This window comes from Lonchura striata, chromosome 5 (assembly GCF_050655825.1).
Source record: "Lonchura striata isolate lonStrDom1 chromosome 5, ASM5065582v1, whole genome shotgun sequence".
NCBI lineage: Eukaryota > Metazoa > Chordata > Aves > Passeriformes > Estrildidae > Lonchura > Lonchura striata.
In genome coordinates, this window is record NC_140707.1 from 21,323,056 (window position 1) to 21,348,857 (window position 25,802).

The 25,802-nt window shown below is 49.1% G+C and overlaps 1 protein-coding gene across 1 annotated transcript in view; it reads left to right on the plus strand.

Annotated features, from left to right (window-relative positions):
- Nucleotides 1-25,802, plus strand: part of BAHD1 (bromo adjacent homology domain containing 1) — a 35,567-nt gene that overhangs the window by 5,704 nt on the left and 4,061 nt on the right. Inside the window, exons 2-6 of the mRNA XM_021556038.3 lie at nt 14,333-15,976; nt 19,045-19,406; nt 21,001-21,160; nt 22,122-22,198; nt 24,269-24,360. Of these exons, the coding sequence (XP_021411713.2) occupies nt 14,350-15,976; nt 19,045-19,406; nt 21,001-21,160; nt 22,122-22,198; nt 24,269-24,360 (2,318 nt within the window). The 5' untranslated portion in view covers nt 14,333-14,349. The remainder of the gene's footprint in view (nt 1-14,332; nt 15,977-19,044; nt 19,407-21,000; nt 21,161-22,121; nt 22,199-24,268; nt 24,361-25,802) is intronic.

Genomic DNA, 25,802 nt, shown 5'->3' on the forward strand with positions numbered 1-25,802 from the left:
TTGCTGGCAGCTGATTTTTTTGGTGTCTGAATTATCATCCTTGAAACAAAATCTCAGTGCTAGGGAAGCATCGAGATCCCAGGCATTGCTTCCTACTTACACCGTGCTTGGCCTTCTATTGTTCCTGCCTGTGGCCTGTGGGAAGCACGGAAAATCGGGAGCTTCAGCCAGCCTTCCCGCAGCACAGCATTATCCGGTGCTCGTCTTCATTGTGTCTCCGGGTGCCTGCGGAATACCTGGAATGGGCTGAAATCGGGGAGGAGAGGAATGGGGAGTTGCGGGCTGCGAGGGAAGGATGGCTGAGCTGAGTTCGGGAGGCAGGGGGGAGCGTGGCGGAGGCTGCTGGAGCTGGGAGCAGCCTCGCATTCCCGGCTCCGCATCCTCGCCGGGCGAGTTCGGGAAACTGCCGGGCATCCTGGCTGGAAAGGGATCGGGGAAACTGCCGGGCATCCTGGCTGGAAAGGGATCGGGGAAACTGCCGGGCATCCTGGCTGGAAAGGGATCGGGGAAACTGCCGGGCATCCTGGCTGGAAAGGGATCGGGGGTTACATCCCTGAAATCCCTTCGGGAGCGCTCGCTCTCCTAGGGCACTTGGCAGGTTGAGCGTGTTCTCGCTGGCTCAGGGTTGAGAATTCTGTAAAAAAGAGCAGGGTTTGTGGCGGGGTGGAGAGGAGCATCGAGGTTTCTGCTGAGGGAGGGTGGAGAGGCACCGGGGGGAGTGTAGGCAATGAGGATTAAGCTGCAATAATCACATATTGATAAATATGAATGATTTGGAAGGAGAGAAAGCAGGAAAGTGCAGGCTTGTGGAGGGAACTAGTGGGCTGCAGGAGGTTTATTTTTAATGAATAAAAAACTCGTAAGAAACAGATGCACGAGGCATGTTTGGGTTTGTTGTTCCTTTGTTCAGCTCAGCCAAAGTCAGTGGAAGGATTCAAGGTTGGAGATGGCTCAGAGTAAGGAGACAGAGCAGCTCTCTCCAAGGTGAGCAGGATAGTAAAGGAAAAGAATCTGGCAGCTCACGTGTAGACAGAGAAAAAAGAGATTTTATTAAAATCCTGGCTAAATGCCAGGTATCGGAACAGGTACAGAAATGCCGAGTCGGACAGGTAAATCCCAGCCTGGGAATTCCTTAAGTTTCAGCAAATGGCACAAGCAACAGAAGCAAACCAGGCATTTTGGGGATTTATTCCTTAAAAATTCCTTGGTAAGACTGACTATGTGGCATGTATCTAATTCCTGGAACTGGTGATTACCTGGAGATGGCCCCTGCAATAACCAAGCATATGATGGGCAGAGCTCCTGGTGAGGGGGAATATGCAATGCCTACTGGCTGCCCTCCTGTTCCTGCCCAAGAACTCTGTCATCTTGTCCTTCCTAGATGCTGGATTTCATCAGGGATCTCTAGGGATGTAGTTATGTGGGATTTCTACTGTGCCCCTTGTGTTTTGGTTGGAAAGAGGTGAATCCTTTCCAATCCTGTTAGGATAGACAGTATGGGTGGGAAGCAATGTTTAACCTTCAAAAGAAAAAAAGCTATTTTCATTTCTTCACAGTTGTGTTTCTTCTCATATAGTGGAAGAGGACCCAGGGAATAATTCCCCCTTGAGAATAAATTGCCAGCTTTGCTCAAAGTGCAGTCCTGCCACCTCTAAGGCTGTAAAGGAGTGATGCAAACCCTGTCCCTCTCAGTGTCTGTGGGTCAGGATCAGTTACCAGGAATAACTTCAGCCTAGGGATGAAGTTTTGGATGCAAGTGGCTTAATTGCAGTGCAAATGGAGCATCGCTGTCTGTGCTCAGCCTACATGTGATCTGCAGCAGCTCTCCTGCCTGAAACCACTAATGAGCTTAAGAACTCCCCTGTTTTCCCAGCGCTTAACAAAAATTAAATCCTTCCCTCCCAACAAAACTGGTCGCGTGCTCAGCCCGCTGCTTTCATCAGGAACAATGGGTGAGCGCTGACCTTCCTGAGATGCCACCTCAGAGCTCGTTACTGAATAATTAGGTGATCCTTCCCCTTCCCACAAAGCTTGGGGGCTGTTTTTTGTATTGATAACGTGACATATCCCAAGGCTCGGCCTTGAATTTCAGGCACTGGGCTGTTCCAAACTCCATCTGTCCACTAAGTGAATGTCAATCCAATTTAAGCTTGCATATGTTTCCAAGGAAACCATGGGAGGCAGTGGGGAGAAATGGATCATGGAGGGGCAGGGAGCTAGCGCAGCAGCAGCGCTTTGACTTTTCACTATTTAAATATAATTGAATCCCAGTTCACTGTAATAACCCTATATAGAGCTGTGTCTGGAGGCCTTGAGGGTCAGATGGTTGATCTTGGAGTACTCTGTATTATGTATGTAAAACAAACACAGTGAATTTAAAAATAAGAAAGGAAGGTGGCTTCAGGGGCTTCTGTGAGGCCTCAGTCCAGCTCATAGAGCTCTGCACTTTCTTATGTAGATCCCAGAATCATTTAGGTTGGAAAAGACCTCTAAGATCATTGAGTTCTATCTGTGGCTGATCACCAGCTTGTCAACCAGACTAGAGCACTGAGTGCTGTGTCCAGTCATTCCTTAGACACCTCTAGGAATGGTGACTCCACCACTGTCCTGAGCAGCCCCTTCCAATGTTTGCAATCATAGGTTTGGGTACTGAGGTCCTAATTTTCTTTCTCTCAGGCTGGAGAGCTCATGCAGCCATATAAAAACCTCTCCAGTCCTCAGCTGAACAAAGCAAGCTGTGAATGGACCCAAAGGAGTCATCATATGTGTATTTAGACCCCCACACAAATATAAGTGGAAAGTGTTTAGATAAATTTAAGACCAGTGTCCCTATCAAGTTGAAAGGGCCATGTTGGATGAGTCTTGGAGCAGCCTAGGCTAGTGGAAGCTGTCTCTGCCTGTGGGGGTTGGAATGGGATGATCATTGGCGTCCTTGCCCACACAAATCATTCCAGGGTAAAACACCTTAATGCTGTACACTGATGTACTTGTGTTTGGAGGGCAGTAACTGTGACAGGCCTTGCCAGGGGAGCAGGAAAATCAGTGAATATTTGGATATTTGCTCCTGATCCTTCAGATAAGCTGCAGGTGCTGTGGCTCCCCAAGGGCTCATCCTTCACCAGAGGTGTGAGAACTTCCAGGCGCACCCCAGCTCGAGCAGAGGCACTGAAGGAAAGCTGTGAAGTGACACTGAGCAGGAGGCCCCAGAGGTAATTTGGGGCCTGTTCCTTTTGTAGACCCTGTGTCAAGCACAGCAGAGACCTGACAGAAGTTGTGACATCCTCTAGGAAGTGTCACTCAGCTCTGCTGGTGCTCCCACATGTGTGGCAAAGCTGTAAGCAGGGTGGGAAGCAGCAGAGCTGGAGACTCAAACGTAGACTTTGTGCTTGGTTTCTGTTCAGAAGAAAGGAGAGCTCCCCTGCCCCATTTCCAGGAATTCATCTTGAACTGAGAGTTTAAATGCTTCAGAAAGCCAGGGCTGTAAGTCTGCCTGACTTTCTGAAGCAAAACGTGTTTCTGCCTGTTAATACAGCTGTTAAATAAAATGTTTATCTTAGTTATTGAAATGAAGAACCAGCTTTGGAGCTCTAAAATAGGATATTATCTGTCATTTTACTTTGAAGAATGCTGCTGCCTTAAAATGTTTTACTGTGACAAATAGCTGGAGCTGAAATTCTGGTGTCTGGGGATATCCTGCGTGGATACATCTCTCCTTGTGCACTGTAACTGCAATCTGAGGCAGAAACTCAGCTCTGAGCTCTATGCAGCTGTTGTCCAGCATCAGATCCTCTTTGGTTCAAATCTCCTGAGATTTGGACTGCCAGCAGCAAAACTGGCCGAAGGGAGGTGTGTGCTGGGCACGGGCACTGGGAATTGTCCTTGGGCTGAGCTGTGGGATAACAGGGGGGTTCTGGCTGCTTGGGGGGACTTTGCAGCACATTCCTCCTTATCAGCTGTTTACCCTTCCACTCAGGGCACAGCCTGGGAAAACAGAGCTTGCTGCAGCTTGCTTGGATCTTCCAGCAGCTCCTGGAAAGTTCCTACCAGCTCTCCCGACATTCGACCGGTAGCTGCGAGCGTCTCCCGCTGCCACTTTGGCTCTGCTTCAGCTGGCAGCTCGTGCAGCTCAGCAATCCCTCTGGGATCGCCGCTCCGGTCACATTTCCCGTGCTCTAGCTTCACACGTTGTCTCCTTGTACCCCACTCCTTGGAGCCTGGTGCTCTGAGTCATGTGCACCTTTTACCCTTCTGCTCCTGTGCCAGTGGCTGGGATGGATGAAGGCAGTTTTCTCTTCCCCATCCTCTGACCCACACATTGAACACCTCAATGTGCAGTCAATGTTCTTAAATCCTATAGCTGATAATGAAGGGGATAGATCTGCTTATTTTTTTTGTTTCTTCACCTGTCAGTGCTAGGGTTCCTCAAAAGTTTTGCTGTTTCCTTCCCTATAATGAATATTCTCCTCGAGGCTGGAGGAAGCACGTGGGGTGTGGTATTGCAGTATCAGAGCATCATTGGGCAGAACAGTACTTGTAGGACTCTTCTCCCCGTTACTCAGCACACCTGGATGTTTTGAAGCCTCAGCCTGACTTCAAGGGGTCTTTCTGAAAATTAGTTGGAGACACCTGTGGCATTTCCATAAAACTAGGCTGCACTGTTTAAAAGCTTTGTGGTTCCCCAGAGGAAGTTGTAATTAGGCTCCTTTGCCAGAGAGCTGATGGTCTATCCCACTGGCTCCATGGTGACCTGCACTGAGGAGAACAGAAGTGTTCAGCATCCCCCCAGAATTCAACCAAGAGCTCTTGGGACCAAGGCTCTAACTTAGTCATTGCTCTTAACCACTCCTGATACTCTTAAGTCTATTTTCCTCCTGGCTGTGCAAGGTGCAGTGAAATCCAAGTAATATTTCAGTGTGATGGAGTCTGTAAGACCCACCTTATTGAAAGAGCCTGATCCTAGCCCTGGCTTGGAGAGCTGAGTGTGTTTAATTGCTGCCTTTCCAAACGGCTGAGCGGCATCACGCCTGTGTGGGTCGATAAATGCTCCTTAATGAGTGCATATAAACCAGATCACTCCCAGCACGGGCTGCAAACCCTGTCCAGTCTGTTTAAAGGTGGTGTTTGTTGCCTTGACTGATCAAACCTGGGGCACAAGCAAAGGTGTGTGTTTAAATATGCCTCTAATGATGTGGGTAAGGGATGAAAGAGCCGGGGCAGCTCCTAATGGGAGTTAAACGGGCTCTCATGGAAGCAGCGTTCCAGAGAGCTGGGCTTCTCCTTGTCTAAAGTGGCTGAATTGCCTGTGTTTGGCTTGTGGTTCCTGGGATTTTAACATGTTACAACTTCCAGCTTCTGCTTGAGTTTTCTCTCACCAGATTTCTGATCTGTGCCGGCTGCTGGTTCCTAGAAATGTTCCTCTGGCTGAGCTTGGGACCTTTGGCAACACTGAGTCCCCTGCTTCCTGGGCTTAAATGATCCAATTTGACCCAAATTTAAATGATTCCTCTGCTAACACTCTAGGAATTAAAGAACATATTCTCCTTGGAGGCATCAGCTGTTGCAGCACCATTCAGCAGGGCTACATTTCTTCAGACTGAGCTAATACCTGAAACCAGTTGAGTTGTGAAATTTTAAGTGGAACTTCTTCACTTTGTGGGTTACTGATTTGTAAGTACTGTCTCTGGTGTTAATGAGAGGGAGGAAAGGGTTTAAAGCAGGTTTAGGTAGGTTTGACAGTTCTGCCTTGGCTAAAACCATGTCACCAGAAGATGAATGAATATGCACCTCTATTTGTGGTGGTGATTGTTCCTGTATTTTGTGAAGGAAAAAAAAATGTGTATATTTTCAAACAACATCTAGACTTTTATTCCAGAGGTTCCCAAACATTTCTATGATTCATGGAATGCCAGAATGTTTTGGGTAGAAAGGGACCTTAAAGCTCATCCATTTCCACCCCCTGCCATGGACAGGGACATCTTCCATCAACCTGTGCCAGCGCTTCACCACTCTCAACAGGGAAGAATTAGGTTCTCTGATTCTAGTTCAAATCCAGCAAAGTTGGCTCTGGATTTAAGCTCTGCTTAGCTTTTAGTGCAATACTGTGGTTTACAAGACATTAGGGAAGGGAGAGGGCTTGGTTCCAGTAATTGCAGTGGGAATGCAAGAGTTCTATAAAGTCTTTCTTTGACTTGAGTTTTGAATTGGTACTGAAACTCTCAAATGGAAAAATGCTCAGCATAACTTATCCTCTGTCACCTTTGTCCTCAGCTGGGAACGTGTGGGGTTAAAGCTGGTGTTTCAAGTGATGATCAGAAAGTGAGAATAAAGAAGTAGAAAGTCTGTTTTCTTTGAAATGTCTGTTAAACTTTGAATAGAAAGAGGAATCAAAACCTTTGATGAAGGAAATCCCAGAGAGCTGTTTTGCTGTATGGACAACTTGCAACCCTGCTGAGGGTGAAATGGTATGCTACTACTTTTAAAACCATATAGAAACAAAAGGTATTTCCAAATGGAAGATGATACTGTCTGAAGTACGTATTCTAGAACTGAAAATAATCAAGTCTGAAGAGGTAGTTCTGGTCAGCGTATTTCAACTGGAGATGAGTCAGAACACAAGAATCCTTGAAAATACTACATGAACTTGTTTTTTAACAGAACTTAGTTTTGCCTGCTTGGATTTAAAGCTTCTGTGAATTTAAGTCGAGGTTATAAACATGCATGTCTGTTAAATTTTCAAATTCAGGCTGTCTTTGGCACTCCTCAGAGATGATAATTCCTGGACTCCATACCTGGAACCAGTGTGAAGGACTGGGTGCTGAGGTGGGGCACAGGCAGTTTTAAGGGACACTGAGGTGAGGAAAAAAAGATGAAGATTATTTGAAGGAAAAAAAATACTTAAATCAAACATTTAGTTAAATGTTACATTGAAGGAATGTCTTGCATTTCTTTTATCTCCTCTAAAGCCAGTTTTGAACTTGTGGAGTGGGAGTGTATTGTCTTTGGATCCTGAGGGTGCTGTGCTGACAGTTCCCAGTCAGGAGAGAGTGAATGGAGACCTTTGTGGGAGAGATGTACCGGAGGGAGGAGAAGGGAAATCCGCATCCAGAGATAGGATGGCACTGACAGCTCCGTGACATGGAGAGGAGCTGGCAGGGATGCACCTGCCCTTGAAATTCCCACAGGCAGCACAGTTTGCAGCCACACGTGTAGAACACAGAATCACGGCGCAGCTTGAATTATTTAAGCTCAGCAGCTTGAAGGAAGCTCCTAAAGCAGTCGTGGAAGGGTGTGATTATAATATATAGAAGAGCTTTAATATTTACTATAGAGAAACCTTACACCTTGTTCTTCAAAATAAAGCCTTGGGAATAATTTGTTATTCCATTTTGCCCGTGGAACAGGAAGGGTGCCAGAGCTATCTGAGCAAAGTGACATATGATTGATATTTTACCAGACTCAGCCTTCTGCTGCGAAGGAATCGAGTTTGCATTTTGCATATATGAAAAATCAGATGAGCAGGGCTTGTGTGGGTTATTTTTTTAAAAACCTTGATTGGCAAAGCTTGTGCTCTTTCTATAAACACGACTGCAAAAGCTGTCCCAGAATATTTTTGACTCGGTTTTTCAAACTACTTATAGGCATGTTTTAGGGTGTTGTTGGCATAGCTGTCACATGGCAGCTTTGTACGAAACCTATTTAAAGTTGTAACAGGCATTTCTGTGTAAATGGGTGGTATTTAATAGATCTGGTATTTTATAGAGTCAGAGAATCCTAGAATTATTTGGGTTGGAAGGTTCTGTAAGGATCATCTCATTCCACACCCTGCTACAGGCAGGGACACCTTCCACTATCCTAGGTTGCTTCAGGCTCTGTCCAACCTGGCCTTGGACACTTCCAGGGATGGAGTAGCCACAGCTTCTCTGGGTGATCTGTGCCAGAGCCTCCTCACCATCACAGGGAAGAATTTCCCCCCAGTATCCTGTCTAACCCTGCACTCTGGCAGTGGGAAGCCATTCCCCCTTATCCTGGCACTACCTGCTCTGTTTAAAAGTCCCTTTCCTTCTTGCTGCTGCAGTTCCCTGGGATATTTCAGGATTTCAATATCTGTGTAAGATTCAGCCTTCTCATTTTTCCAAGTGATCTGGTGTGCACCTCCCATCCTTTCCCGTGTTTCTCTTGCCTAATCTCTGGACTCTGAATGCTTTCATTAAAAGGAAACCTTAGTAACTAGTTCACTGGGGAATAATGCAGCAAAAGCCAAGTGTCAAAGCATCTCTTTCCATCAAATTGTCAGCCTGGAGACAAGCTCAGCCTCATTTCCACCCCCACATCCTTGTACTTACCTGCAAATGCCAGGGAATTCCTTTGCCCTACCCAGGCTTCTCTTTGCAACAGCATGCTTAAGTCTGCTTATCCATGGTTCTCCATGGGTTGCTGCTGCTGCTACAGCTGGGAGGCTCCTGTGGGAAGCACAAGTGATGGATGCTGTTTGGGAATTGCCATATGCTCTATCACACTCTAGAATCCATTAATTCCAAATTTCCTTCTCCTTCTGGTGCATCCCTCCCTAACTTGTTGAAAGGCAAAGAAAATAGATCCCCTCTTGAGAGTAGAAAGGTAGTCATGTCATCTATCTCTGGGCAAACTACGGACACAGAAACAAATCCTGGTCTCTGCTTCCGGTTTTTCCTGACTTTGGAGTGGATTTGGAGTTTTTGGGAGGCAAGGATGCCTTTGTCTGTGAGTAAGCACAGCTTTTGAATCTCTTCTGCACGGAGTGAGTATGAAACTGTGGCTGTGTCATTGTCTCGAGCTCTGACCCCACTCAAGCCAATTTTGGTGGGATTTGGAAGGCTACGAAGAGCAAAAGAGGCACCCGAGCTTCCACAGACACGCAGAACAACGCTGCTTTATGTTGGGGTCACAAGCAAAAGGCTTGTGACAGCTCTCGGGGTGGAAATCTGCAGGTCTTCAAGGCCATAGGAAGTGGTTTTGCCAGTGTTGATCACGGGTGTTCAGTGAAGGCTTTGCTTTCAGAAACCTGGGCTTTGCTTTAATGCAAATATATGCCAGAACCCAAAGCTTTGGGGCTCCAAACTTGGTCAGGGTTTGGTGCCTGATGTTGGAGTTGCTGAGGTCACTTATCAGTCCTCACATTAATGTTTTACTTCATCATTTCCTGCTTATTTTGCTCGGTGGCAGCCTGTCACTGGCAACATGACACGGCTTCTTAACAGCTTCTTACCATGGGTAAAGGGGAAAGTGGTGCCTTTGAGAAGGAACGTGCTTTTCCTGGGGTCGCATTAATTACCCAAACACCCTGCCCTGTTGTTAATTTTGAGGAGATATCCTGTGACTATCCCCCATGCTTGTACATTGTTCAGTTCCACTGGTGTGTTCCTGCTTGTCCCCTTATTTCCTTCCCTCTTTTCCCACCCTATTTCCCCCCACTTTTTCCATTTCCCCCTCCCCCACTTTTTCACCCCTCATTTCTTTTCCCCTTCTTTTTATCCCCATCTTCTTTCCCCCTCTATTCTTTTCCCCCTTTCCTCTTCCCTGAGTATGCTGCTTGCTAAGGCTACGGAGAGTGTGAGAACAGCCAGAGAAATGCAATTTTGGCTTCCCCAGACAGAGCACTGCCACTAGGCAAGATCTGAGACCAGATAACCGAGGCTGAGCCAGACCTTCCCGAGGAATCAGCCGGGGAGCTCCTCGGGGGTGTTCCCAGCTCTGGCTCCGGGTAGCGCGGGTCAGGCCCGCGCCCAGCCGCATTCGCTCCCTGCGCCGCTGCTTTCGGACGCGTTCGGCACTCGGGGGGTGAAGCCCCTGGCTCTCATTGCAGTTGTCTGTGATTTATCACGGCCACACACGGGCTGCAGAACTCCCAGCCGGCTGGCTGGAGCACACACAGCCTTTCGCAACAGGGGGATAATTATGGGCATTGGAGCAGGGAGTGAAGCAGAGCCCAGTCTAGGACAGCTCCCAGAGATCCTCTTGGCTGTGCCAGAGTTGACCCACAGCCCTTTTTAAAAGCCTTTTGGAAGCTGTGGAGGCTGCGTGTCTACATGGCTTTTCAGAAGCTGCTGGCAGTGAATCGTGGAATCCTGGAATGGTGTGAATTGGAAGGGATCTTAAAGATCCAGCCCCATGCCATGGCTAGGGACACCTTCCACTATTCCAGGTTGCTCCAGGCCTCATCCAGCCTGGCCTTGGACACTTCGAGGGATCCAAGGGCAGCCACAGCTTCTCCGGTCAACCTGTGCCAGTGCCTGAGCACCCTCACAGGGAAGAATTTCTTCCCAGTATCCCATTTAACCCTGCTCTGGTACAGTGGTCAGAGCTATGCTGATGAGAGAAGCCAGCCCTTGTTGCAGCCTAATGAGCTCTGTATAAACAGTTTCCTCCAGAGCATGTGCATGATGGAGCTTTCAATGGATCTCGGGAGAAAAATCAGGACTGGACCCTGGGAAGACAAATTGTAGCTTCCAACAGCTACAGATTTTCTGAATGTTTGAGACAGAGGCAATGTTTCCACTCACAGGATTTGCATGGCATTCAAGGAACTCAGCCTGGGATACCTGATGCTGCTGCGATTTATCCAGATTTCCCAAAGCTCCTGCAAGGCTTCTTCTGTGCAGCACGTTCCTTAGAGAACTGGGAATTACTTTCCTGCAAAAGCAGCAGGGAGAAAGGAGCCAATCCTCCAGATACTCACAGTTGTAGGGCTGTTGTGACAGCAGAAGCTGTTCCAATGGAAATGGATAGACAGGATTCAAGTAGATGGGGCTGAGAGTCATCGGTGCGGTGCCATGCATGGAGAGGAGGATTGGTGTTGTCGTAACTCTTTGTGTGTTATTGAAGTGCCAAATGGATTAGGAGCTTTAAAAGCTTTAATTTCTGTGCTTTTGGCATCGTCTCTTGGAACGCACGCATCTCCGTAGTGAAGCTCTGGAGAGGAAATGGGGCTTGAAGGGGTAGTCCCAGACTAGTTTCTTCTAATTTCACTTGCAATCAAGTGCTGGAGAGAGAGAGACAGATGCTGCAGCTGCATGATTACAGAACATGCAGCTGTTATCCCACTTGCTTCTTTTCCTGCTAATGAGGCATCAACTCTCTCCTGAGTTTGCTGTTTGGGTAATGGTTTTATTCTAGCACGAAACTAGAAGTGGTTTTAATTTTTCTTTATCCTGATCTGGTTTGGTTTCAGCAGCTGGAAGATGGTTTTTCAGAACTAGTCTGGTTTGAGGAAGGAGTTGCCAGAGGAACATTGCCCAGAGAAGCTGTGGCTGCCCAATCCCTGGAAGTGTTCAAGGCCAGGTTGGATGGGGTTTGGAGCAACTTGGGCCAGTGGAAGGTGTCCTGCCCACAGCAGGGAGTTGGAATGGGATGAACTGTAAGGTCCCTTCCAATCCAAACCATTCTCTGATCATATGATAAGGAGGCAGCACTTCCAAATAGCTTTACAGTGCTTGGTGGACTTTGGATGCAGCTGGATAGACTGAGCTGCTTGAAACTTTCATTTCCAACACCTCAATGTCGTCTCACCATTAATCCAGTTCCTCAGCCACGAGCAATAAATGGGTGGTTCTGATTTAAGTATCGTCACTTTCAGTTCTTCACATTGTCTCACGCTTTCTTGGAGACTTCTGGGCACAGGCAGCTTTTCTGTGCTTTGTGAAGCAATACAAAGGTGGAGAGAGGATGAAGAGCTCTGCCACTCTCCCTTCCCAGCTGGCAGGAGTGCAATACCTGCTGGAAGGAAGCTCGGCAGGACTCTGATTTTGAGAAATGATGCAATTGCCTGTCAGAGGACTGAGTTTGGAGCTGTGTTCAAAAGCTCTGTCTCTGTGTTGTGCTGAGGGAAGAGGAGGGATTGCTGGATCCCAGGTGAGCTGGGAGCAGGAGCATCCTCCTCACAAAGCAATCCATGCAGTGCAGGTGATTGAGGAGGTGTGGAAAAACCTCCGAGTAGTCTATACTGAGGATAGGTTTTGTTCCATAGGTGCTGGCAACGAATCATGGAATCCTGGAATGGTTTGGGTTGGAAGGGATCTTAAAGCTCAAATAGTTCCACCCCCTGCCATAAGCAGGGACACCTTCCACTATCCAAGGTTGCTCCAAGCCCCACCCAGCCTGGCCTTGGACCCTGCCAGGGATGAGGCAGCCACAGCTTTGGGCAACCTATGCCAGGGTCTCACCACCCTCACAGGGAGTTTATTCCTAATATGCCATCTAACCCAGCCCTCTGGCAGGGTGGAGCCATTCCCCCTTGTCCTGTCACTCCAAGCCCTTGTTCAAAGCCCCTCTCCAACTTTGCTGTAGGTCCCTTCAGTTACTGGAACAGACAATTAAGTCACCTCAAAGCTTCTCCAGGCTGAACAATCCCAGTTCTCTTACACCCCCTTCCCTCAGTCTCTCCCAGCCTTTTCCTAACTTTAGAGCACCTGTGGCATGAACAGTCACAGCTACAGCACCCAGTTTTTAGCAGTTATTCCAACTCAATGTGAGCACAAATCCCCCTGGATGTGTGGTGCTAGACCAGGTCAGGCTCCTGCCTCTGGAAACCCGAGAAGAACAAGGTGCCTGATGCTGGGTTTAAGGCAAACCATGACTTTTTATTTGGGGGTTTTCACCTCTGCCAGAGGCTCAGTCTCTCAGTAAGGACAGTAAAAAATAGGATGAAAGTTGCAAGGAAATCACTGGTCCACATAGCCTGGGAAGAGTTGTCCTTCTCAGGGCATGTTCTGCAGGATACCTGTTCTGCCTCTGCTAAATCCTGCTCTGCCTGATCCATTTTTTTTTTAAATTTTAGTCCTCTTCCAAACTCCATAGGTTCTATATGGTCAGTTTAGCCTTTTGTGCAAGAAGAATTCAATTCTGGAGGGAATTCTGTCTGACTTGATCCTCCTAATTCCCAGAGCCTGATTTTCTAATAAGAAAAATGTGGACATATATGTTTGTTCCTCACCAAGCTCTCCTCCTGGGGTACCAGCCATGGGATATACCCTGTTTAACAGGGTGGAGGAACTCAGTCACCCCAAAAACACATTGCCAGGAGGATGACATCTAGAAAAGCACCATGCAAACCCCAGCGGGTTTCAATTCCTGAATTTCCCTTAGTAAATGCATATATAAGTAAGGCAATTAAAACACATTGGGCTTATTTCAAATAGATAATCTAATTATCAGCTTGATTAAACCATATCAAATGAACAGTTCTTGTAATTCGGGAGCTTTGTTCTAATCACTGCCAAAGCAGTAGGAGCTTTAATTAAAAGCCTCAAAAGTGGCAGACCAGTGTCAATTGAGGGGAGTTACAGCCCAAATCCTGATTGCAGGGAAGAGCAAACCCCTCCTAGGTGGATGCTGATAAAAAGATCAGCACTTTACTGCCAATAAATGGAATTTGACTATTTTGTAAATAACATTGAATGGAAGTAATTGTCCTTTGCTGCTGTTTCTGATGCTCAGAGACAGACTTCATTAAATCTATTCCACTATCACTCATTTACACTGACATTTTTAATGTCTGTAGGTTGGTATCACCCAACCATATCCTGTCTCAGCCTTGGACATACAAGCTGTAGACTGCAGAATTTCTTAATTAAAAATTGGGTGCTGGATAACTTGGGAACACCAGGCTTCTGTTTCCTGCCATGAAACAGGAAACAGGCCCTATCAGTGGGACCTCTGCCAATTGTGATTTGGTGTTCAATGCCCACAACTTTTATAAAACACAGCTACAGAAAATGACAAGAGCAGTGGGCAGCCAGGTTCCAACCTGCACACGGATTTGCATGTATTTAATTTATTAATGTTGGCAGGTCTCTGCTTAATAGCCCAAGTTTTCTTTTCACCTGAGTAGGTGGACTTTTTGTTTTTCTTTTGCCTAATTGTCTCAGAAAATGAAACTGGAACAGCCTGCCTGTATCAACATGCAGGTAGTTACAGGCTGGGGGTTATTTCTGTTCTGTGCCCTGGACCAGCCCTCAGATTTTGGAGATTTGATGGGAATTTGTAAGTTGTTAGGAGCAGCATCAGTGGAAGAAGGAGCTGGGTGGACAGCTCTCTGTCCGAACCCAGCTTTCCCCAGCTGCTGTGGCATTTGCTATCACCACCTTGCTTTTAATTACTGTCGTGTTCCATGGCTTAATATTAAACCACATCTAATTGCATCCTGTCTCTTAATTGGCTTAATTGGCCATCACCCAAATAGACTCTGCTGTATAGAAACAAGCTTCCCCAAATATTTCCTAATTGGCAGTTGGTGCTTTGTGAGGAGATGGGACCCTCTCAGCGATATTAATAGATATTTTCTCCCGTTCGTTCCCAGGATTGGACATTGATCCTATGACGCATGCCCGGAAAAAACAACTTTTCCTTCTGAAACATCCAGCTGGTTCTGCTGGCCAGGCCTCATCGCCAACAGGCAGCAGGAGGATGGACAGGGCCAATGCAGAGCAGCGGGACGGAGATGCCTCGGAGGCTCCAAAGTGTCCCAGTGGGTTTGTAGGGAATAACAAAAGCAAGAGTTTGCGTGAAGTGCGGAAGACGTACCCGCTGCGGAGGCGGCTGCTCCCCTCGGTGAGCAAAAAGACCTGCAAGGTCCTCCTCACCAGGCTGGAGGATGTAGCTGGCTCTTTGTCCAAACAGACCCCGAGCTGTAAAAAAAAGCACCTTCCCAGCTGGGTTGAAGGTTTGGGATCTGCTTTGTTCTCAGAACAAGTTCAGCCTGTGGGAGCGAGCAAGAGTGAGTCATCCGGGGAGAAGTGCACAGTGACTTATCCCGGGCCGGAGCAGGACTTTGATCCTGCTCCCTCGGAGCCCAGGAAGCGCCGGCTGGCCTCGCTGAACGCTGAGGCGGTGAACAACCTGCTGTTCGAACGGGACGATGGCTTGTTATCCGGCAGGCGCTTCCGCAGGGACTCTGGGAAGGCTGCTGGGGACTGCACCCTCAAGGGCTTGCAGTGCAAAGCTGGTGACAATTGGCCTGCCCTGGAAAAACCGGCTGTGAAAACAGGGAAAGGAAAGAACCGGCATGAGCCCAGTCAGAAATGCAATAGCTGTGAGCATTCGCTGGATGAGGTCTTTGATGATGGGGCAAAGAGGGAGGATGGTTCCATCTCCTACCATCCCACCCCAAAGAGACTGGCCAGCCTGAATGCCGTGGCCTTCTTGAAGCTGACCCATGAGAAAGACCAACCCCTGAAACAGAGGAGTAAATCGGACGGAGAGGCCAAGTCCGAGAACCACTGTTCGAAATCTACACCCAAATGGGCCAAAGCCGGACGCAAGAACTGTGTCAAATCCAAGAAGGAAGTGGCTAGCTTAAAAATGGATGGGCAGCGTGGCTGGCAAGGCCAGACCCTGGGCACCTTTGGGAAAGGGGAGCAGCGGGACTCTTCCAGGCTCTACAGGACAGCAGAGCCCGTCCCCTACGAGTCGCTGCCTGGCTCCTACGCCAACACGGAGGGCTTCTACCACAGACTGCCTTTGCTCATGGGAGGACAAGCTTCCATGAAGCCGGAGTATGGAAGACCTGGAGAGAAATCCCCAACCCCCAAACAGGAATTTCATCAGCCTTCCTTTCCCGTGCAGCAGTTCCCTCCCTTGCCCGTGCCCGGGAATCACGCGGATTGTGGATGTCTCTATGAATCCTCAGATCTGACTCCGTTGAACGGGTTTTATGTTTATTATGGCCAAAGTGGATACAGTGGCTATTCCCCCTGCTCCGTTTATCCCAAGGACGAGCTGTCGCAGGCTGCGACCTGCGAGGGGCTCCTTGTATCTTCCGGTTCCTTGCCATCAGGTGCTCATTTCCAGCCCCTGCACTGGTGCAGCTCTCCGTACTGCTGCGGGGAGGGAGCAGCCGTGAGCAGCTACAGCGTCTGCGGCGTGGTGCATGTGCCGGAGGGCAGGATCGGCAGCGTGCATGCGGGACGGAGCAGCTACCCCTACAAAATGCCTTTTGCAGCAGGTAAGGTGCAAAGTGCACGCAAATCCCGGCCGGCGTTCCTGGGAGAAGAGGGTGGCTCGGCGCGGTGCCTGCTTGCCTGGAGGCTGGTTCCCTCTGCGAGCAGTTCTCAGCTCCACAGCGGAGCTGCGGCTTGGAAGGGATCCGCCTTCCAGCTCCCCTTCCCCCGTTTTTTTACCCGGAGGGTTTTTCCCACTGAAAGGTCTTGTTAGTGTGGAAAGCAGAGAATCGGTGAAAGGATTTTGGCAGCGAGAAGTTGACTCACGGTTTGTCACGCTGGAGCTAAGGCTGAGCTTTGATCTCTGTAAAACGAGCCGGGTTCAGTTCCCGCACGCCATCCCGCTGTGCCACTCTGAGCGGAGGGTCGGGAGCACACCAGGATGAGTTACTCCTCCCATCCCAAAACCTCGCTCTGGCGGCTCAGGAGTCCTCAGAGAGCTTGTGGAGAAGCAGGCATTGCCTCTGCTGTAAAACTCTAGTGGTGCCAGCTGGGGGATGCAGACTTTTGGGATTCCACGGATCGATCAGAGCTGGCAGGACTGCGTAGGGAGTTTCACTGTGGTGGTCTGAGTGCCAGGCACGCTGTTAGTTTGAGAACTCTTGAGCCCGTCTTTGCTCTCAGTGTCTGACAATGAAGCACTGGAATGAGGAGGGATGAGGGGGTATAGAAACATTGTTATGTGCCTGGCTCTTCTCTGTCCCCGCCTGCTTTGCAGACTTCCTGCTTTATCTTGGAGCTTTGCCTCTGCCATTGAAAAATACCTTTTTAAATATTTAAAAGTGGAGTGCTGTGTGGGGGTTATCAGACACCAGTACTGCGTGTAACACCAGGCTGGACAGTGCTGCAAACAGTCGGTCTGTAGAGGAGGCTGCTCTCCAGCTGCTGGGAGCGCCAGCGTGGGATCTTTCCACTAACCACATGTTCCAGCCAGGAGCTGGCATGACTTACCCACTGAGAACAGATTTTCAGGTAGGTGGATGGAGTTTTGGTTGGAGCGAGGCTTTGTCATCTTCCGTTGTAGGAAGCTGCTGAAGCTCAGGAGCATTTGGTTGAAGTGTAATTTCTGTTTTCCCGAAATATCCCCGCTGTCATGGTGCCGCTTCCTACGGCAGCAGCCAGACAGGGTTGCTGGTGGCTTCAGAGCTCTTGAAAGGGGAATGCTCACAAGACAACCAGCTCAGCAGTGTGTTCTTGCCTGACAGTTTCTGTGTAGTGCCCCGAGGTCATACCAGTCTACTTTGTTCCTCAGCTTTTGCATGCTAGTGCCTCTGATTTTGTGCGGCCAGAAGCATGCAGGCAGTGCAGACAGAGTATTTTCCAGAGCTCAGCCCTTCCTGTGGATTCAGTAATTTCTCCTGGTGCCGGCAAGGGCAGCAGCAGTTCCAGGAGTGAGTATTTGCTAGTGTGTCACCCCACTACTGAGATCTCCCTTGCTGTGATTTCCATGATGGGAGCAACTTGGATTTAAAAACCTATAACACTGGAATCATTGAGATTTTGGTTTGTGGATTGAAGAGTATAAGGAGGTCTCGGAGAATATTGATGGGGCCTTAGGTTTAAGGATTGATTTTTATATAATTATGCACCTCTAAAATATTTTCCTTCCCTAGAGTGGGGCATTTTAGTGAACTGAAGGAGCACTTTGGCTGCAAGCAGCAGGCTCCCATCAGAGAGGGATCTAGCTTGACATGCTGAATGCTGTGTGTTACATCTGTCTGCTTTCGTGTCTTCCAGGTGTTTGTAGGGAAATATCTGTATCTGTGTGGTACAAATCCAGGGACTGGGTTGTGAGCTTGGGTGATGATTGAGCAGAGTGGTGTAAAGGAGCTGGGACAGGCTGTGAGGGCTGCTTTAGTGCCAGTGCCTTTGGAGAGGCTGGAAGCATGCGTGACCAAGGAAGGAGTCCCAGAGGTGCCAGCAAAAGCAGATATGCACCAGGGCTCTGACGTTTAGTAGAGATTTTTGTGAAGTTTTATGCTGCTCTAGCTAAAGCTTAAAGGCTGCTTTTCTAAGCAAAATACCTGAGAGGTGATTCCTTGCTCCATGTGTCTTGTGCCTGCCAGTGCCTGCATCCTGATTCTGGGCAGTCTTGGGGATTCCTGTGGCATTTGGTACTTGGGGTTGATTTGATTGATTGATTGATTGATTGATGAGGATGATCTGTGGCATCCCTTGGACTCGCAGCTCCACAGTGTCTTGGCTTCAGCCCTTAGGGAGAGTAAGGTGGGAAGGCAGGAGTCCCAGCAGTTCTTTGGCTGGAGCTGTGTGGTTTTGGGTGGATTTTTCCCTTCAGATTTGTAAGCTCTGGTGTGAGACATCTCCTGGAGCCTGTGTGCCTTGGTCACCCCAAAAACAAGTCTCCCGTTTAGGGAACAGGGGTGCATCATATATTGGTCCAGGAGCTCTTTTCCCGCTGATAGGGCGTAATTACAACTGGTTCTTCCATTGGCCTGAGTTGAGACTTGTTTGTGACTCCTGAGCGGAACAATGTATTTCTGGGATGCTCTGAGAGGCAGTGTCAGCCAAATTCCAACCTGCTGAGGTTCCCATGTCTGCTGCAGGGACACAGTTTTGCTGAGGATGCAGCATCTTGTGGTTGTGTTCCACCTTGTTTAATCTCTCTGGACTTAATTTGGAGAATCATCTCAATTTTCCCTGATTAGTAGAATTTGGCTTTTTGAAAGAAGCTGGCTGCTTTTGGCAGCGTGATTTAATCCTTCTCATTGTTTCGATAAGCCTTTTATTTCTTTTATACATATTGACAGGCTGGAACTGCTTTGGACACTGGCCAGCCTTGTGTGTATTCCTGGCTGGCATTACTTGGGATTCAGATGGGTTTGTTGTGGTGCAGTGTCATCTGCGGAGCACTGGAACACGCAAGCTCAGAAATGGCTTTGCTTTTACAATCCAGTGACAGTGCAAAATGAAATTACAGCCTGAAGAGTCTTTACAGCTATAATGCAATAAAGGGGATTTTGGGCAAAAGCGGCCGTGGTGTGGGACAGTCCCAGCTGTGTAGTTGCTTTCTGTTCCCGATGAGATCCGTGACTCATTTCTTCCCTTCCCTTAGAAGGCTGCAAGTCTCTGGACCAGCTGAACCTCACAATCCCAGTGGCAGGACACCCCGCGTCGCCTGCCCACCCGCTCTCAGGATGTCCTGTGCCCAGCGTGCCACCAGCTGCAGAGCCCGTCCCTCACCTGCAGACCCCCAACTCTGACCCTCAGACCATGGCCCGGGAATGTCCTCAGAGCTCCAAGCCTCCCAGCGGCTCCAAGTCCGGGCTGCGGAATACTCCAGGCTGCCTGCACGCCTCCAACAGCAAAGCGGCCGGGGGCCATTCCCACCCCAAGCAGCAGCGGATCAGCCGGCGCAGAGCCACCAACGGCTGGATCCCCGTGGGCACGGCCTGCGAGAAGGCCGTCTATGTCGTGGTAGGTGTCTGAGTGCTGGGGCTGGGCAGGGAAAGCTGCCTCTGAACCTCCAGGCGTGAAGGCTTGGGAGTGCTGGGGCTCACTTCCAGCTGGGGATGGTCACTGGGTGCTGCCTAGAACCTCACGGTGAAACTCTGATGGGAACAGAGGCACTGCTGGCTCTGTTCCCTGTGTGTCCTGGTGTTACCTTGCACGGTGTGGTTTGGGAGGGGAAGAGAACTTGCTGCTTCTGTGCTGGCCTCAGCTCAAAGGTGACAGATCCTCCCAGCTCTGGCACGTACATGGGTGGCACCTGAGGCACGTGGGAGTCCATCCTACTGGGATCATCCTCCAGCTGCTTTCTCCTGGGTTGGGCAAACCTGTCTGAGAAGCTGAGGGTTGTTGTAGCCTCAATTACAAGGGGCATGTCTAGAGGCAGCTCTCATAAGGTGGCTCTCGCTTATGGTGTCTGTAGCCCCACAAAGATTTCCCAGTGCACAGAGGACTGAGACAGTATACGGGTTCCCAGGTGGAATTTTTCTAGCACCCAAAATCCCCTTTCTTGTAACTTGCATGGTGGCATGGCTAGTTGCTTCTCCAGGGATTTCCTGTCTGTACTTTCCCATTTGTTGCATTCGGGGCAGAGAGTGGTTCCTGTAAAGATGGGAGATTTCCTGCCAGAGAATTCAATTAGGTCCAGTCAAGTCCACTTCAATTGCGAGAGAAGGCAATATCCTTCATCTTATTAAAGCATAAGAGCTCAAAATGGGCCCCACGTGGTGTCTGGGAAGGTGGGACAAGGCACTGATGTGCAGTAGTTGTCAGGAGGAGGGAGGGCCATGGTCCAGGCAGGATCTGTGCTGCTGCTTGGTGTGATGGCACAACCTCAGGCTGCTGAGAGCAGCAGACAGGACAGGTTTTGGAGCTTTAGCCTTTGGGACTGTGTCCAGGTGTCAAGGACTGTGCCAAAATGAAGCCTGTCAAGGCTAGAGACTGGCCTTGTGCATCCATCCCTCAGGCTGTCACACCCCAAAGGAGCAGCGAGGCGTTAATCTCCTTAAGATGCTTCCAATCCTGCCTGGGAGATCTGGCAGGAGGTTAAACCATCCTGCTCAGGCGTTCTGAAATGAAACTCGGAGCAAAAGCAAACTAAAAAACCCACTTCATAGTCCCAAAAGTGATTATTTCCTACTGTCAGAGGGTACAAAGGAATCATTGGCAGTCCTGCTAAGGAAGGCTTTGTGCCACGGCCTCCCTGCCACTCCCTGCCCTGCTTTTGTCAAATATTTCATGTTTTATTGTTTTTTTACCATGTTTGTATCAGAGAAACAGCATTCAAAACACACCTAGTTTTTGGTGCCTTTGAATGGTAAGGAAAATCGGGCCTCCAGGTAGGCAGGTAGAAAGGTGATTTTCCTGAAGATTTTGCGTGCAGAAAATGGAAGGAGCAAGTGTGTTTTAATTTGAAATAAGAGTATTAATTTCAGCAATTAGTGCTTTTGTGAGATGTGCTGTCCCCGTGGTGAGCTGCTCCTCAGTGCCTGCACTGTGGAGGAGAACCATGAAGTCGCCCTTTGCCTGTTGACCGGGGTTGTTTTGGTTGCTGTGTGTGCAGAACGAGCCGGAGCCGGCCGTGCGCAAGAGCTACCAGGCCGTGGAGAGGGACGGGGAGATCATCCGGGTGCGGGACACCGTGCTCCTCAAATCGGGGCCCCGCAAGAAATCCATGCCCTACGTCGCCAAGATCTCTGCACTCTGGGAGGACCCCAAAACAGGTACAGTGCCAGGAGAGTGTGTGTGTGTGTGTGCTCGACAGAGCGAGCTGGAAGAAGAGAAGGAATGGATCTAGGGAGAGCTGCAGGCTGGTTAGGGTACCAGTGTGATGGAGAGGAGATGAGCGCCATGGCTTCCATTTGGATTGTTCCAGGAATTGAAATGCTCCTTAATCACTCGTCTGGGGCTGATAAATGAAAATCTTCCTGGATATGAAAGCACAGAATATTTGCCAAGTGCCCGTCTTAGCAGCCCTCTCCCGTATTATTTCATTGCTCAAACATCGGGGGAGCTGCTGTTTGCTCCAATCCAACATCTGGTGTGGGAGCTGTTGGGAGCAGGGCTCTTCTGCAGCAGCTCTGATGGACCCCAGTAGAGCTGGGGGTGGGAATTGTGGGGACTTGTGGAGAGATCTGGTGTCTGAGTGGCGATCTCTGAGCCAAGGATGCTGAACCAAATGCTGTAGAGGTTGTGCTTAAAAGGGGGCAAAAGAAATCCAAAAAATTCTCTGTAAAAGGCATAAATCGAGATGTGGTGGGGCCCATTGTGGTTGTGTCAGTGCAGCAGCAATTCTGCCCTGAACTGGGAATCAATGCTGCAAGTTCCCAACTTTGGATGAGCAGCTTTTCCCGCTTGTGTGCCAAAGGGATTTTTTTTTTTTTTTGCAGGTGAAAACATTTGATTTTTGAAAATCTGGGGAGTTTTTTGTGCCTGTCTTCTTTGGTTGTAACCTGAGTAGAAGGAGGCAGAGGTGTAGTGGAAAAGCAACATGACTGACTCCATGCAGCTTCTTGCTGTAACAAAGGGACACCTAGTTCAGCATGAAATATTTATCAGCCACAGCTGCCTCTCCGTGAATGCTGTGGGAATGAAGGGGATGGAGCAGCAGGAGGAAGCTGGGAATGAGTAGGAAAACACTCGGAGAAAGCTGAGGCTTGACTTGTTTTAATCCTGCTGTTGCAGGGGAGCTGATGATGAGCCTCCTGTGGTATTACAGACCAGAGCACACTCAGGGAGGCCGCAACCCCAGCATGCACCAGGTGAGTCCGGATCGGGGCAGGGCATCCCGGGCTCTCTGTGCTCCTGCAGGAGGAGGAGGAGACTGCCCCAACATCTCCCTGCATTCCTGGGTGGCCTCAAGCTGAGTACAGCAGAGCACTCTTGGCTGTGATGCAGCTGTTGCCAGATGTGTTGAGTGGTGGTGTCCTATAGTTGGGCTTTTCCCCCAGATTTATTGTCCTGTGGAGAAAATCTGGGCTCTCGAAAAAGCTGCTGAGCTCCTTACATGGAGGCTCTAACAGAAACTGCTGAGTGTTGATGTTTCTCCCTTTAATCTGAGGAAATTCCACATATTAAGTAAAAAGTAATTTAGACTGTTACCTTAGGAATAAGAAAGAGTAAGTTTATACCGAATCAAGATCAGACATCTTTCCAAAAGCATAGTCTAATTCCTACAGGGCTGCAGAGCCTGATGCAAAAGCTCCTGCTGCCATTTTGCAGGAAACTGAAGTGCCTGTGTCATGTGCTGCCTTTTAATAAATCCCTTAATCTGTTTCTTAAACTCCAAAAACATGTTAGTTTTGTACAGAAACGTGGATGCATCATCCTTGCCCTGCATAGATTTATGATGCGAACTAAAGTCTGGCTTGAGGATGCTGTGTCAGGATAATGGAGTTGCTTTTTAAAGAAGAAAATGTGTGAATCACTGTGACTTCACGCCTTGCTGTGCTTTGCATGGGCTTGTGTTGGGTGACAGAACAAGCTGGTTTTAACTGGGAATGAAGAATTCACTGTTGTGTTCAACCCAATTCTAAAAGCTTGTTTTTTTCTTAATTTCTATTACTTTTTTTAATAAAAAGGGAGGGAGGGTTTGAGAACAGAACTTGGGAGCAGCCAGGGAATTGTAACTGCCTCACTTGCAGGGCACAGGTGAGTTTCTAAACAAAAATGTGGCACTTTATAAATGAAAGCTGTGTGTATCCAGTCACATTTCAGTCCAGGGAGAATGCCAAGAGGAATTAAGCCAGGTTTTTGCAAACCCATTTAAATTACACAATTCTTCAAACAAGAGAGAGCTTGGGCTGAGGGCTGGGCCAGGCTTGCCAGGGTGACTCAGGTAGTTTTGACTCAAGGAGTAAACCAGAACCCCAAGGTGCAGAAGGCAGGTGTGGCATTCCAAGTGTCCCTGATCAACCCTGTCCCCAGATGTTCACCCTTTTTTGAGTTTTCCCTTCCAGCAAAACAGAAATGGAGCCTTCAGGGAATGCTTCCAGACTTCTGCAGGGCATCCATGTTCCCAGAGATCATCTCTGCTGATCTAACCATACCTGTAATTCTTCTCAGTGGCTCTGTCTGGGTTACCCTGGGTATAACCAATCCTGCCTGCTGCAGAGCCAAATTCCCTAAATTACTCTGGGAAAAAATGAAGAGAAGTTTGCCAGTAGAGGTTGTGGCTGCTCCTCCTTGGATGTGTTCATGGCCAGGTTGGATGGGGCTGAAGCAACCTGGTCTAGTGGAAGGTGTCCCTGCCCATGGCAGGCGGCGGAACGAGATAATCCTTAAGGTCCCTACCAACCCAAACCATTCCAGGATGCAATTCCATGATTCTGAAAAATGCTGTTGCTACTTCTCTCACTAAACCAGCCTTTTTAATTGAATTGGGAGGAGGAAATGATTGGACAAGAAGGGTTTCTCTAAGTTTTGATATAAAGATGGATTAGAGAATCCGGGCAGAAGGGGGAGATGAAGGGGTACAGCCAGCCATGGCCATGCTGCTGAAGAGCTTTGTGACATTGGAAATTCGTGGGATATTGGAGCACCTGGTCTCACAAAATGTGCTGGGCAGGGTGAGATGTGGGAGAGTCAGTCCTTTGGTCACTGTTGCTGGATAAAAATGTGGTGCACTGAGCACACGGCAGGTGCCTGGGTTGTGTGGGGCCCTGGCTCTGAAGAGTATTCATTTTGGGCATGCTTTGGTGACTCCACATTCAGGTGATGGGCGAAGGTGCAGAGCTGGCCCTTCCCTCTCTGGGTGGGTGAGGGTGGAGCTGGCCGTGCCCCCCGGGGCTCCGGGCCAGCTGGGTGACCTGTCCCCTCCCCTCCTCACGCAGAAGGAGATCTTTGCGTCGCGGCACCAGGATGAGAACAGCGTCGCCTGCATCGAGGAGAAGTGCTACGTGCTGACCTTCGCAGAGTACTGCAGGTAGGTGGAGCTCTGAACCTGCTGCACTTCCCAAACCTCCCCCTGCCTCCAGCCTCTCTCACCCTGCCCATTTCCAGCCAGCCCAGCTGTCCCAGCCTGCGGGCTGTGGTGTGGCTGGAGCTGGGGTAGTGACACTTGCTCTGAGGCAGGCAGAGGGCTTCTCCTGCTCCAGACCCATTGCATGTCTGGATTGTGTAGGATCATGGAATCTTTTGGATTGGAAAAGACCCTTAAGATCAAGTCCTACTGTTCCCCTGGAGCTGCCAAGGGGAGCTGGCAAGGTGCAGATGTCACACCACAGTGTAGGGTTAGAGCTGGTCCTGTCCCAGGTGTCCTGACTGAGCCCACAGGATTCTATGCTCCATTCCACACTGACCCGTGTCCCCAAGTGCCACATCCACACAGCTTTTAAATCCCTCCAGGGATGGTGACTCCACCATAGCCTGTTCCACGGCTTGGCCACCCTTTCCCTGAAGGAATTTTCCCAATATCCAACCTAAACCTCCCCTGGTGCAACTTGGGGCTGCTTCCTCTCGACCTGTCCCTTGTTCCCTAGGAGCAGAGCCTGACAGCCTCTGGCTGCACCCTCCTGTCAGGGAGTTATGGAGAGCCAGAAGGTCCCCCCAAGCCTCCTCTTCTCCAGGCTGAGCCCCTCCAGCTTCCTCAGCTACTCTTGGTGCTCCAAACCTTTTCCCAGACTCCTGGGAACCCTCAAGGGACTCCCAAATACTGATGTGTGTATGATCACTGCACGTGGTTTCAAGGAAGACAGGAACAGTTGTACAGGAAAACATGGAACTTGGAGCTAAAAACTAAGTGAGCTAGGAAGAGATCCTATATATCCATCCCTTGTGGGACACAGGTGCCAGACTACCCAAAAACCTGCTGATACAAGTGCCAGTGTTCATGCTGGACATCACGTCCTGGGATTTTGGCAGCAGCACCCCTTGGAGCAGTGACTCAGGCTGTTATAGTTGAGCTCTTGCTGATTGAATTGCAGCTTTGTCAGTAAGAACTTCCCATATTCCAGCCTGCCATCCTGTGATGGATACATAGGGCTGAAGGAAAATAGGGATTGAATGGGCACAAACCCATAATGCAAACCAGTGCTGTAAATCTCTTCAGTTCTGCTGGGTGCATCTTGTGGTCTTTGCAGCCCTGCCATGGAGGGGATGCCTGAGGCCTCCTCCTCCTCAGCCTGCTCCTTCCCTAGGGCTCTGCTCTTGGAATTTCTAAAAACAAACTGGTGTACAAACTCTTTAGAAGCTGAATTTTGATATTTCTTTTGAGAACATTGAAAATCCCCAAACAAATAAAACCCAACCTTACCCCAAGAACAACAAACCAAAGCCAACCAAACAAAATCCCCCATCCCCAAGCTTTGGATCAACGCAGTTCCTTTCCATTCTAACACCCCAGTTTTCTGGAACAGCTGCTGGCAG